The sequence below is a fragment of the Equus asinus genome, chromosome 24, assembly GCF_041296235.1.
Source record: "Equus asinus isolate D_3611 breed Donkey chromosome 24, EquAss-T2T_v2, whole genome shotgun sequence".
Taxonomy (NCBI): domain Eukaryota; kingdom Metazoa; phylum Chordata; class Mammalia; order Perissodactyla; family Equidae; genus Equus; species Equus asinus.
Window position 1 is genome coordinate 67,458,482 of NC_091813.1, and position 14,545 is coordinate 67,473,026.

Sequence of the window (14,545 nt, forward strand, 5' to 3'; positions counted from 1 at the left end):
TCTGGGCAGGTCTACGAGGCATGCAGGGCAATCTAGCCCAACTTGCTTCTCAAGTACATTACTGCCAGGCAAGTCTCTGCTCCCTGTCCCCAGACTCAGGAGCCAAGGAAAACTTGAGAGTAGAAAAATGACATCGTGATGTGAGGTTGCCTAGATGTGCATATGTTGCCTTGGGAATCCTGATATGAAATCTTAAAATAACTACGGCTTTCTTTTTCTTTCAGAGGTGTGGCGAAATCTTGTTTGAAAACCCTGAACAGAATGTCAAATGTGTTTGCATGCTAGGTAAGCAAGCTCCTCATTTTAGATATATTAAGTGTTTTGATGTCATGTGGACTTACTGTGGTTCTGTTGCCTTGCTGTCTCTTGTTCCGTATTGCAGAGGCTTACAGGCTCTTTTATAGATTTATAAGCAGCTATAATGCATTTATATGTGGAACACTTGATGATAAAAGCAGGTTTTGATTTTAGATAACTGTCAATAAGTCAGGACCCGTGATTCTGAGTCTTTCAAAATTTTTCTGGGATCATCTGCATAGCATAGAATTGGGTGCTTTGTATTCAGGCAACTGTGATAAGAGTAAGAATCGCATTGTGACTCCTCAACTAGAGATGATAAGCTGGGTAAGTAAACTATTAAGAATTTACATCACAGCACCAAGCCCTTGCTTACAAGGCCTGGGAGAAATAGACATTTGAACTCATCTGAAGGCAGCACAGCGACTACCCACACTGCATTTGTCATAAAATTGCAACAGTGTAATGTCGCAAACTCTTTAATATATAGTATTGTGTCAAGAAATGAAGTTGATGTTACTTTTCTCATGTTATAGGTTGGAAAACTAGTACAGAGAATATGTGATGCGCTTAACCTCAAAGTGAGAAATGGTCCAAATCTTGAAACGAAAGTTTCTAAACTGCAGAATTTTCAGTCTGGTGTTTAGCTCTTCTTTAAGCCACTAAACTATGATAGCCAATGAACTTTCAGTTAAATATAACGATAGAACAAAACAGTAGCTTGGATAAATAAAAATAATCCTTAAATTTGCCTTTCACTCTGTCCATTTCAACCTGGAACCGTACTCATCAGCAAAGAACAAAATGACTCGTTTTAGCCTCTTCCCATTTTCTCCGGCTACCCCATATGTTGGCAGCCTGGGTGATTTGTGAGATGACTCAGAAGCAGACAGCAAGATACACAGAGGCAGGGGAAGGCGTTGGTAATTTATAATTCAGGACAATAGGATAACAAATAATCAAAGGCTGCTCGTAACTTAAAAACAAAGCAAAAAACAAAAAAATACCCAGACAAAAACAGACCATGTTTTCCTAGCCTTCTGATCTTTCTTATTTTCTTGTACTAGGGTTTTAAACCTCTCTGTTACAGTGATTACATATTTTTATTTTAAGATGGCAGCTGTGTAGTAACGTATCCATTGGAAAATGAGTATTTTACTTGGAAGCACATGAACAATGAACATAGCATAGCATCTGTACATCTATTTCAAATATTCAGTATTCCTTTCCCTTAACCGTGAAAATGCCTCAAAAATGCTAACAGTTCAGAGTACAAGGTAGATACGAAGATGGATAGGGAAGGAAGCAGAAAAAAATTCCTTTATTCAGCCCTATGTCCCAACCTTGCTCTTGAGGAAAACCCTCCCCACCATGTCAGAGCTATTAGTCAATTAATTCGTCTAATTCACAATAACAAGATGAAGTTGGTGCTTATTATTATCCTCATTATACAGATAAGAAAATTGAGGCAAATATTCAGATACTGTGGGTAACTTACCACAGCTAAAGTATTATTTGATTATAGCTTCAACCTGATCTGGTAACTTGAGTCAATTCTTAACTCACGCTGACTTTAAGCACATGAGCACGTCATCCAGTTTGACTGAATTTTCCCTTGTCCTGGCTCTCATGTGCATTGCTTGATTACTTGTAGCTAGGACAAGGACAGCAATAGTCTATCTACTGCCTGTGGACTTGACGTCACTTAAAGCAAGATCAATCATCTTTCCATCTCTTCTAGATCACATGGTATGGTTTGTATAGCCACCAGAAGACATTCCTGGCCGCCAAATGTTGTGCCCCCAATGAATCTGCCAGATTGCGCCAAATTATAAAATTAGAAATATGTCTATATAAATCAGTTTTTATATTACTACTACTGTCATATAATTACAATTAATTGAGCACTTACATATGTGACAGGTGAAGTCCATTCTGAACACCTTACACAATTAGATCACTTATTCTAAGTAAATCAAGACATGGCTTCTCTTTCAAAATATAGACACCTTGGCAATGGCAGTATATTACTAGGCTTGCAGATTTCATTAGTTTATAAGATTTCTATTTTCTTAGTAATATAGAAATAAATAATACAAGGGAACCATGAGAAGACATTTGTATTAGTTTGAGGAAATAGAAAAAGTAAAGATGCAATGTGAAGAGCAATTGTACATTTTACCTTTAAAATACGGGTTAAATGTTTATTAAATGTCAAGGAAAATACTCTGTCTAGTAAATCTGAGTTCCTTATATAGTGAAAATTGTCTGTGCCTTCAAGGAGCTTACATCTAAGAAGGCTTAGACTTTTTCCTATTTATCCTTTTAAGACAATTGCTACAAAACTTAATTGAAATGTTTACAAAGTCTTTTGAAATCTTGGATGAAAGGGAATACCAAAGTAAAATAATTATGGATATCAGTACACACAGAGCGACCTGCCCTTAGCATGTATCCGCCCCAACGCTAAGGCTGCCATTTCACAGCAATATTGTACAAGATGACACGAAGCAAAGGTGAATGGCTTATTCCCTTAAAACAAGAGAAAATCAAGTTACGAACATGGAACTCACTAAAACTGAGACCACATCTTGTATTTCATCAAGAAAGGGCATCTATATTAACACAACGACAACAGCAAAGCCCGCCTCACCGTAGTCTGAGGTATTCATTAGGTAGTTTCTTCCTTTGAGAAAAACCTGTGATGGGAGCTTATGTCTTCTTGGGCATTTCTTGAGGGAACTTTTATCTCCAGCAGTAAAGGATAAGGAGGCCCCCGTATAAGGGACTAATAAGTTTTCTCAATGTTGCCAATCATAAATGTAGCTTGTATTTTTGGAGGTAATTTTATAACGTTCAATAAATCAAAATTTCTAAACAAGAAAACCCAATATACAAAGTCTGCATTTCCGAAACTCCCCCCCGATTTTTCTGCCACCCCAATATTAAGATCTCAAATGGAGGCCAACCAGAGACATCCATAGGTTTAAACTGTCAAGCTCTTGCATCGTGGTCTGGGTGTCACTCCCAGGTCTGGGGTGCCTGCCTGGACCCCAGCTGTGCTCTGGTTTCAGCATAATCGAGAAGGAATCAGGAAGAAGGTCACTAGCTAGGGACGTCGTCTGCAGTTTTCTCCTCTCCCGCGAGTGTGCCCCCAGATCATTGTGAAAAATACAATTTTTGCACTTTTTGTCTACCTCACGACTTCCGTGAATAAGCCTTCCTCACCACAGCCATGCTTCTGGCGCATTACATTAAATGAGACAGAAGTGTAAAATTCACCTTGAGTTACTCTGAGGCACCGAATCCAACGCAGTTTTAAGTGGGAGCAGATTACTGTCATGTATGCGTCTTACGGGGAATCATTTCTGGGTTCAGGGAAATAGTTCATATTGGATATGAGGGTAAATAAGGCTGAAGTGCAGAGCTGGCTGCATTGAGTGTTAACTATTTATTCCTTAAAATTCCCTCAGAGAGGACAAATGTGGACAGCCAGGTTAAGCACCAAATTGTAATAAATGTTGCTTTCTTCTTTCCTTCACCGTTAGGATAAATGTTCAAAATTCCCAGCTCTTCATCTCCCTCCATTTTAAAATTTGGCCATAAGATTTCTCTCAAGCTCAAACTGACCCCATAAGTTTACATAGCTGCAGGTGCCCCTCGACTCACAATGGGCTTATGTCCCGAAAAACCTGTCGTAAGTTGAAAGTACTATAAATTGAAAATGCATTTAATACACCTAAACTCCCAAACATCCCAGCTTAGCCTGGCCAATCTTCAATGTTCTCAGACACTTGCATGAGCCTACAATTGGGCAAAGTCATCTGACACAAGCCTATTTTATAATAAAATGTTGACTAGCTCATGTAATTGATCAGACCCTGTACTGAAAGTGAAAACAGAATGCTTGGATGGGTACAGAATGCTGTCGGTGTGTCAGTTGTTTACCGTCTTGATCGTCTGGCTGACTGGGAGCTGGGGCTCCCTGCTGCTGCCCAGGGCCACGAGAGAACATCGTACACCATAACACTAGTCTGGGAAAAGATCGAAATTCAAAGTATACTTTCTAGTGAAAGCGTATGGCTTTCGCACCAGTGTAAAGTTGAACAATCACAAGCTGAACCATCATAAGTCGAGGACTGTCTGTCTATCAAGGGGCATGCAACTGTACAGCAAGACTTTATGTAAATTAGGTGTGACGAACTGACACCAAAAGATAACGGAAGCTGAAGAGGAATCACCAGTCCTTGCACAATTGATGTGTAAAGTATGGCGAGCTACTCAAAGGGTTTTACTTTCCAATTATAACGAAACTGTAGAGTACAAAGAGCCAAGAGTATTTAAAGAAACTACATAAAATGATCAACGTTGATTCACTTCTTAGTTCATGCGCTGACCTTACTCACTGAAATGATAAATCCTGGGAAAAGAAACTTTCAAAAAACATTCCCAACCAAACTTGACACCTCTTACAACTCCATCTTTCCTCTTATTCTTAAAGTGAGGTTCTTTTAAACAATAAGCCTTAATTTATGATATTTTGTTGTCTCAATTTCTCCATCCTCTTTATCAAGGTTTATTTTGTTCCAATTGAAATTTCCAGTGGCCCTGCTTTTGTTTCCCATGTGACCTTTAGTGCTGATTGAGGTCATACCATTTGAATGTAACGTATGAACTTTCTTACCTGCCATGACTTCGAAGGGGGTGTTCATATTGTCAGATTTCTGGCTGAAGTTTATTATAAATCGTTTAAAGGGATTGCCAGTTTCCAAAGCGATAGAATACCGTAAGATCAATATTTTATTAACATTCAACATGAGCATAGAGAAACTTGCTTTCTACTCCTACCTCTGAAAAGTTAACTGTGTCTTTTAAGCTTCAATTTATAGTTTTTCTGCAAAATAGAAACAAAAACATCCATCCTTCCTAGTCCAGGGTTGTTACGGTGATGGAATGAGATGTTCTGTGAGAAGACGTTGCTGGCTATGATACCCTAAATATAGCTTATGCATCAATAATAATAATAAATAATTGAAAATAACAAATTGATGATAAACAACAATAAACAGACTAATAAATAATAAATTTTTATTGATGATATTAATAGTGTTTAGAAAAGCAACTGAAAAGCCAAAACATTATATAAATGTAAGGGCCATTTTTTAAAACATTAAATACATTCCTCAAAATTCTGCAGTGCCTCAAAGGCGTTCATCCAGTATTTACTCAACAGATATGCACTGAGCACCCACTATCTGCAAGGTACTGTGCTAGACCCCAGGATGCAAAGACCAGTGCCCTCAGAGAGTTTACATCCAGGAACAGATTCGAGCTCTGAACCCCAAAATCTGGAACGCCAGCTTGAGAGAGAAACGATACAAAAGAAATAAAGATAAACTGTGTTGGGACTTGAAAAGATGGAGCAAGTACATCCGGCTGGGATCTGAAGACGCGTGGCTTCAGATAGGCACAGGCCGAGACAGCGGAGCATGCTGGGTGGATACAGGACGCCATTCGAAACCAGACACGAGAGTGCTGGAGCGTGGCAGGTGGCAGTGAGAGCTCTGGGCCCAAGGGTGATGAAAGGATGAACTGGAGAGGAAATTGAGGCCTTATTGTAGGCAGTTGGACTGTTATCATGGGCTCTAAAAAGAACGGAAGTATCAGATGAAAGAGAGTTCTGGTCTCTTTCATTTAGTTAGAGAGTATTTCTGTACTTCCACAGTATTCTAGAATGCTCTATAAACTAGTTCCTACTGGAGTGTATTAAGTCCAGCCGTTCCCCAATACTTGCGAAATTAAACAATTTTAACTCAATGTACATTCAACCTCATGACCTGAAGCCTAGGTTGGATTTTTTTTAAATGCATGTTAATTTTATCTTTGCCCCTTAATATTAAATATTTTATTTAAGAAATAAAACAGTATTGTCATCTTTTATTCTAGAGGAAATTGATAATTTTTTACTCTCTGGAACTTTGTTATCTAATAAAATTGGGTTTTTTTATATTAATATTTTGCTCATCACTGGCATTGGCCTGTGATTTTTGTATGTGAACAATTTCAAGGTCTATAAACTTTTTCTTAAAAATTAACACACAGTCTGCTTTAAGGCAAAATATTATCTGGTATCCCAGTGGTTCACTGCCGTGTGGTAGGAAAAGCAGAGCTTTTAAAGACTGGTACCAGCTCCAAACACTGTGGCCACAGGCAAGTCACTTAAGGGTTGTAAACCTCAGTTTACCCCTCCCTAAAATGGAATAATAAGGAATAATAGTAACATTATTATCTACCTTATTAGGTTTCTTGAGGATCACATAGCATCGTAAATATTAAAACATTCCATAAATGTTTATAAATGAGAAATATAAGTATTACTTTTATTAATGATAATAACTAATTTGTTCTAAGTCTTTGGATTTCATTTTATATCAGTAGTATTTTTATCTGCAAACTGACAGCTTTGGTATAATTCAAATATTCAATTATCTCCATTTGGTTCAAGTGAATACATATTTTCAAGTGCATGTTTGCAATCTGGAAATAAGCATACGATCTCGTGGGTTATTAAAGAAAGATTATTGTAAGGACTATTTCATGTGCACTTGACTTTAAAAGCGAAGGCTTATGTTTAAAGACAAAAGTTTTCAAGTTGCTCAACTTTGATTTATCAAGATGAAAATGCTTTAGTAATCTTAATTTACACTTACAAAGCACTCCATTCATATCACATGGATACATCGATTCACTCTTCCTATATGCATGTTCGTGGATGGTATCTTCTAACTCTCAAAAGAGAGTAAATTGAAACCTGGGTATTCCCAGGAAAGGGCAGTGGTGGCATCGTCCCCATCACTCACCCAGGGCCCTACCTTGCTTTACTTTTCACTGGACTTGTCACCAAATGATATATTTTATATTTATTTGTTTATTCATCGCTGTGTTCCAGCCTCACCCCACCACACACCCATAGACACGGAATGTAAATATCATGACAGCAAGGGTTTAGTTTTATTCACTGCTGAGCGCTCAGCATCTGGAGCAGTGTCTAGCTACCTAGACCCTAACAAGAACTCAATATTTGCTGAATGGACAGATGCTGATGTATCTGTGAGAACAGCATAGTCATCTGCAGGACGTGGCCCAGATGTTTCAAAGACTGGTTTGTATAGCATGTAAAACCATCTGCTAAGTCAGCCAAGGGATGGGTCAGCTCCTGCAGGAACTAACTGGCAGCTTCCCAAGCATATTACTCTAGGTTACAGGATGAGAAATACCTAGTTCTCTACAAATAGGCAATTAGAATCTATCCTAACAATCAGGTGATTAACAAATATTTCTCGAGCTCTCCATATGCCCAACCCTCTGTTAGGGGTACTCTGAAAGTTGATATAATAATGAGCAAAGTACAGTCCCTACTTCCACAGAGTTTATTCTCCTGCAGATGGAACATTGTGTTGAGAAAAAGGGGGAGCCCCATTATTTTGTCTTCTCTATGTTTATAGGAATACACAGAAAATTACTTCAGCCTGAGCTTTATGATCTAAAAGACTTTCTACATTATCCTACTGCCTTTTAAAATGTTTTATTTCGAAGTCAGTATTGTCTTGCAGGAGGAAAATAGGTTTCCTGGTTTCACGGTTGCTGTCTGTGGAATGTTGCAACATTTCCACAAAAACAAAACATTACACGTTTGAATGCAGCTGGGAACCAGGGCTCAGATAAGAGCCAGCTGCAGGATAACAACGCAAGCACAGGCCAACCGTCAGGACTGAAGCTGTCAAACCAAAAGTGATAGAAGCATTAGTCTTGCAGTAGCTTCATTTTCTGTCTGAAGGCAGAGAAAATCAGATCTGTCATGCTTCACACAAAGCTACACTTCAGAAAATTTGTTCAGTCAACAAACACTTATCTGTACATATTGTGTGCCAGGGTAGGGATGCAAAGACATCGAAGTTCTGGTTTCTGCCTTCAAGAAGCTCCCAATCTAGTGGGACACGGACAAGTGTACAGACAATGACAATATAGCATGTCAACCATAATAAGGACAGGCCAGGGTCCATGGGGAGGCGCAGGGTGGTGTGGGATAAGAAAAGGCCTGTGCAAGTGCAGGTAAGGAGCAGAGGGCCAAAGAGAAGCAGCAGACAGCCCTGGGAGGCTGGAGGGGCGGCCCACTGGGAAGGGCATTGGCATTTCGAGGCAGGAGGAGCAGCAGGTGCAGGAAGCTCAGTGTGACCGATTAGAGAAACTATAAGGCATTTTGCCTGGAGAAAGAACAAGAGGAATGAGATGGTAAGATAATGAGCGTGGAGAGGAAGGTGGGGCAGCTTCTAAAGGGCCTTATAACGGGGCAAAGAACCATTGCAGGATGTCTAAGCAGAGGGGCTACAAGGCGAGACGCACAGTTTAGGTGGATTTCCTGGTCAAGGTAGAGAACGCACTGGAGGAGAACAAAACCGGAGAAAGAGAAACCAGTTTAGGACACCCCTGCAATTACCAGGAGAGACCTGATGAGTCCCGTCCAAACCGAGACAAGGCCAGGGAGGACACAGGCGCAAGATGCAGGAGACTTTGAGAGAGGGTGATAGAACTTTATGACGGATTGAGTGCAGGAAACGCAGTTAAACAGAGAATAGAGAAAGATGCTGTCCCCTGTCCTCCCCTCTCCTCCCATGGGGAGGATAAGAAAATAAGACTTTCAAGTGGGGAAAATGAGAAGTTAAATTTTGAACACAATAAATTTGAGATTACCAAGAGACTCTCAGATACAGTAGGAAGTCTGGAGCTCAGAAGAGTGACCTGCAAGTAGGTGACGGTGACAACATGTCAGTGATGACATCGCCCAGGCAAAAGGGAGGAGGGAGATGGAGGTGCACCTTAGAACGCTTGGAAGCATCATACTGAAGGGTCGGGCAGGTTCCAGAGGAGTCTAAAGAAGCCTAAAAGTAGGAGATTGAGAATGAGTGGGCAAAGAGACCAAAGGAGAACAAGAGAGGACAGCATCATCTTAGCCAGCAGGAGAGAGTTTCAGAAGGAAGGTGGCAATGGAAAGGCAAAATACCATTGAGGGCAAATGAAATCAAGCCTAGAAGGCATTCACTGGTCTTAGCAACCTGAAGGCACTGTCAGCGAGAGAATCACCAGAGGACTGCCCAAGGCAGGAGGATGGCATGGGGGCCGAACAGCAGAGAACCAGGAAGGCGCTGCTCTATCAGGAAATCCGTGCATAGTATGATGGTGCCTGGAAGGAGTTCTTCAGACAGGAAAGATGTGATGTTTTGGCGCAGAGAGGAAGGAGCAAGTGGAGGAAGTGGTGGAATATTTCTGAAGAGAACGGGGGTAATTGTGAGCCTTCAGCCCCTCCCCTGGCGACTGAGAGAAGGTGGTGCCAGTGGACAAGGAGGAAGAAGGATGGAGAACACATCTGCCAGGGTGGAGATGGGAGGAAATTGACAGGATTTCCGTCTGGTTGCTTCCCTTCCTTTTAAGAAGAGAGCGTGCTATTCTCAAGACGAAGGAGAGGAGTAGTGGAGGCAATCACAAAGAGGTAGATAAGGCTGTGAAATTAATGTAGGAAGCAAGAAAGAAGTGACTCGAGAGAGCTAAACGACGTAGTGGGAAGCAGTTCTGTGGTTAGAATCTATGAGCTAAAATGTCAGTGTCTATTCGTTAGTAAGAAAAAATACATAAAACACAAACTGTGTTCCAAACACACATCTCAGAGAAGTGGGTGCTCCCTGTCCACAAACATCCTCCCCTCACATTTTCTCTTTAGCTGCCTCCTCCTCCAGGGCCCAGCCGAGGAAACCTGCAGGGGGCTGCCTTCTTTGACCCTAATTCGCAAGCCCCTCTCACACTGTGAATATTGAATTATTTCTCCATTTCCCCATCTAGCCTGCATAGTCCAAGGGAGTACTTCTCCATCTTATTTGTCTGTGTATCCCTAGCACCCAGCATTGGCCTAAAACTCGAAAGAAGCACAAAACATAATTCCTAATGAATGTATAAGAAAAGTGTATGGTTATGTGTTGTCCCCTAACCTTCTCCTCTGACCTCATGGTGCCTCAAGCAGGCTCTTTTCTGACCTCTCTTGGCCTAAAGGGGATGCCTCCACTTCCACCTCCCAACAGTCAGGGAGACCAAAGGTGCTAAGTCATTTGAGCTCTGGGAGCACCAGCATCTCCTGAGTTGGGCCCACGCCTGGCCTGTCCCATCAGACCTGCCTCTTCCTCCTCAGCCACAGCTCCTCTGCCTCCTTTTCCCCTCTTACGAATTTTGTTCAAAGACTCTTTGCTCTCAGGATGAGTCCACCCAGGAATCATCGTGTACATCAAACATTACAAAAAAATTCCAGAGACAATGTCATTTCTTTTTTGCCCAAAAACAATGTTGGGCGTTTTATTGGAAGGAACACAGATTATAATTGTATTTCATTGTAAATTTATTTCTTTTTAACAGACAAATTGTTCGTGTAGGCTAGCTATTCATGATGGCTTCAGAAGTCCCAACCTGTCAATCTCAAGCCACCTGCCTGGCCAGCCATAAGTATATAATGTTTTTCAATATGTATAGATTATAAACATTCAAAAACTGTAGAAATTGTCAAAGAATGAGACAAAGTTATGTATATTATAAAAGATACAGAAAAAATAATTTTAAAATATTGAAAAAATAAATATTTGTTCCTATTCTATCAATTGTTCTCTTTGACCTATAGCATTTCTTTGTCATGTCTAAACGCCAAAAGCTACTTTATTAACTTGCCAAGAGATCATTTCCAAAGAAACAGCTAACTGGTGGTAAAGAAAGCTTAGTTTCCATAAGCCTAAAACTTTCACATCTGACTGATTAATGCATATTTTCAACTTATGTGAAGCTACCCTGGACACTATCAAAATTACTGATCTTTAAGGCAAATCTAAAAGTAGGTTATACATAACAATAGACAAATGCAAAGAATTTGCTTTTGCCTACTTTAAGGTAGTCAACCACATATGAGTTTGGTACATTTGATTTGCAGTCAATATTTTAAAAATTGTACAATTTGTAGTTTATTGAGATAACCAACATTATAAGATTTTATCTTTATCTAAATTCTGGATTCTGAGGGCTCTTGTTCTATGTGGCACAGTAGAAAATTGAAGGTTTCATTTTCATTTCAAACGGGTCCTCATGTTCCTAAATATAAGAGAATAATCCCAGAAGTGTTAATAGGAAGTAGAATTGCATAGGGTTGGTGAACACAGTGTCTTCACTGTTCAGTAATAACCATTTACTAAAAATCTGAGAATTGTTGCAGCACGTACAGTAAGTCCAAGAAAGAGACACCATGCCAAGCTGCTTTCTAAAATGTATATTATAACATCAAGCATGCGTTTTAATATTTCATCCTCTTTTAGAAAATCAAATATTTGGAAAAATTAATTGAACATTTTGGAAGTACATATTGAATTGAAAAATACATTGTCTGCATTTCTCAGGAAAAGTGTATCTCATTCCTGAATTACTACATTTTTATAGAATGGGTTTGTTAGTAATTAATTCCACTAGGCAGTCTGTGCAAAAGTTATCTTATTCTGTCTGCTATTTCACCTTTTGTATCAGAGAAAGTCTTCTTTCATGGATCATGTTTGTTTTTTTGTTTGCTTAATTATTTTATTGAGGTCTTATTGGCTTATAACATTGTGTAATTTCAGGTGTACATTGTTATATATCGGTTTCTTAACAGACTGCATCATGTTCACCACCAATAGTCTAGTTTTCATCCGTCACCGTACCTTTGTGCCCCTTTACCCCCTTGCCCTCCCTCTGCCCCATTCCTCTCTGGTACCCTCTAATCTGTTCTCCTTATCCACGTATTTGTTTATCTTCCATGTATGAGCGAAATCATATGGTGTTTGTCCATCTGTGTCTGGCTTATTTCACTTAGCATAATACCCTCAAGGTCCATCCATGTTGTCACAAATGGCATGATTTTGTCTGTTTTATGGCTGAGTAGTATTCCATTCTATATATATACCACACATTCTTTATCCATTCATCCATTGATTGGCACATGGGTTGCTTTCACATCTTAGCTATTGTGAGTAATGCTGCAGTGAACATAGGGATGCATAAATCTCTTTGAATTGTTGATTTTAAGTTCTTTGGATAAATACCCAGCAGTGGGATAGCTGGATCATATGGTGTACAGATGGCCAACAGGCACATGAAAAGATGCTCAACTTCACTAATTTATTAGGGAAATGCAAATCAAAACTACAATGAGATTTCACTCTATGCTTGTCAGAATAGCTATAATTAACAAGACAAGGAATATCAAATATTAGAGAGGACGTGGAGAAAAGGGAGCCCTCCTATACTGCTAGTGGGAGTGCAAACTGGTGCAGCCACTGTGGAAAGCAGTATGGAGATTTTTCAAAAGATTAAAAGTGAGGGCCAGCACTGGTGGCCTAGTGGTTAAGTTGAGCACACTCTGCTTCGGTGGCCCGGGTTCAATTCCTGTGTGCAAGCATATACCACTCGTCTGACAGTGGCCATGCTGTGATGGCAACTCTCCTACCAAAAAAGGGAGATTGGCAGTGGATGTTAACTCAGGGGGAACATTCCTTACCAAAAAAAAAAAAAAAAAAACATTTAAATGGATCATGTTTACAAGGTGGTTCACTAGTGAAATGTCGAGAGGACTCTGGGTAACAGTATGTGAATGACTGTGATCATGTTTTGGATAACTTAGTGGACATATGGAACTGGTCATCAAAGAGTCTTAAGCTAATCTCTCAATATTTGAAGGGGCTTAGTTCTTTCAAACGTTGCTTTCATGCGACTTTAAGGTTGAAAGCAGCTTTGAGAGTCAAGTAACTTCTCAGAGCCTAAACCACCTGCCTGGACCCCACAAGTTCAGGGTCAGAGTTCAGACATGTGCACACACAGAACTGTGTAAACTTTTAGGACATTACAATAAATAAAAATATTTTCCCCTGTTGAAAATAGAGAAGTATCTGATTAAAAAAACAATAAACAATGTAACAGAGCATGTCTATTTTCTTTACTTTCCTATAGGGAAAGCTTATTAGAAGATTGGTATCAAATGTTAACGTCTTTAAAAGAATGACTTTCAATTAGTGTATTTAACATTAGTAAATACACACTAATATACGTAACTGCTCCCAAGCTTATATTTATCAATAGCCTGATATCCCTCAACCACTGAAATTGTAGCTTGCATATTTATTGGCACTGCTAATTCTGCTAAGTCTATTGAGCCATTCGTTTGTTTAAATAGAAATTTTCTTACTTTTTATTGAAATAGAGCTTAAATTCTGATAAATATCCAATTTTTAAGTGTATAATGCAATGAATTCTTACAAAGTTAACATATCCATACAAAACCACTCAGATGAGTGTAGACAGTTTCCCTTATACCTCCTCTGAGATATTACCCTCCGAAGATTCCAGTGACTCACTGACTTCTAACACCACCTCTTAATTTTGAAATTCATGTAAATGGAATCAAAGAGCATATTCTTTTTGCTGTCTACCTTCTTTAACTCAACATTGTCTATGAGATTCATCCATGCTGTTGCACATAGCTATAGTTCATTCTTTTTTAATTTCTTTTGCTGTAGAGCAAAGATCAGCAAATTACAACCCATGGCTAAATCTGGCCTGTCACCTGTTTTTGTAAATAAAGACTTATTAGAACATAGCCAAGCCCACTCAGTTAGATATTGTCTATGACTGTTTTCACACTACGTTGGCAGAGCTGAGCAGCTGCAGTACAGACCATATGATCCCCAAAGCCTAACTCATTACAGAACAAGATTGCTAACCACTGCTATAGCATATTCCAGTGTGTGTGCATGTGTGTCGGGGGGCAATTTATTTATGTACTAACTCTAGGGGTAATGAACACTTAGTTTTGAACTATTACAAATAATCTCTAGTTTGGGATTGTTACAAACAATACTGCTATAAACATTCTTTTTTTTTTTAAGATTTTATTTTTCCTTTTTCTCCCCAAAGCCCCCCAGTCCACAGTTGTGTATTTTTACTTGTGGATTCTTCTAGTTGTGGCATGTGGGACACCGCCTCAGCGTGGCCTGACGAGCGGCGCCTTGTCCGCGCCCAGGATTCCAACTGGCCAAACCCTGGGCCACCGAAGCGGAATGGGTAAACTAAACCACTCGGCCACGGGGCTGGCCCCTATAAACGTTCTTATATGTCTTTTTGTGCACAGAATTACGTA

At 39.6% G+C, this 14,545-nt stretch overlaps 1 protein-coding gene across 2 annotated transcripts in view; it reads left to right on the top strand.

Moving 5' to 3' along the window:
• PDE7B (phosphodiesterase 7B) overlaps positions 1-14,545 on the top strand; it is a 293,064-nt gene that overhangs the window by 88,052 nt on the left and 190,467 nt on the right. For both annotated transcript variants that reach the window (XM_014850588.3, XM_044754279.2), the window contains exon 2: positions 225-285. In XM_014850588.3, coding sequence (XP_014706074.1) covers positions 225-285 — 61 coding nt within the window. The remainder of the gene's footprint in view (positions 1-224; positions 286-14,545) is intronic.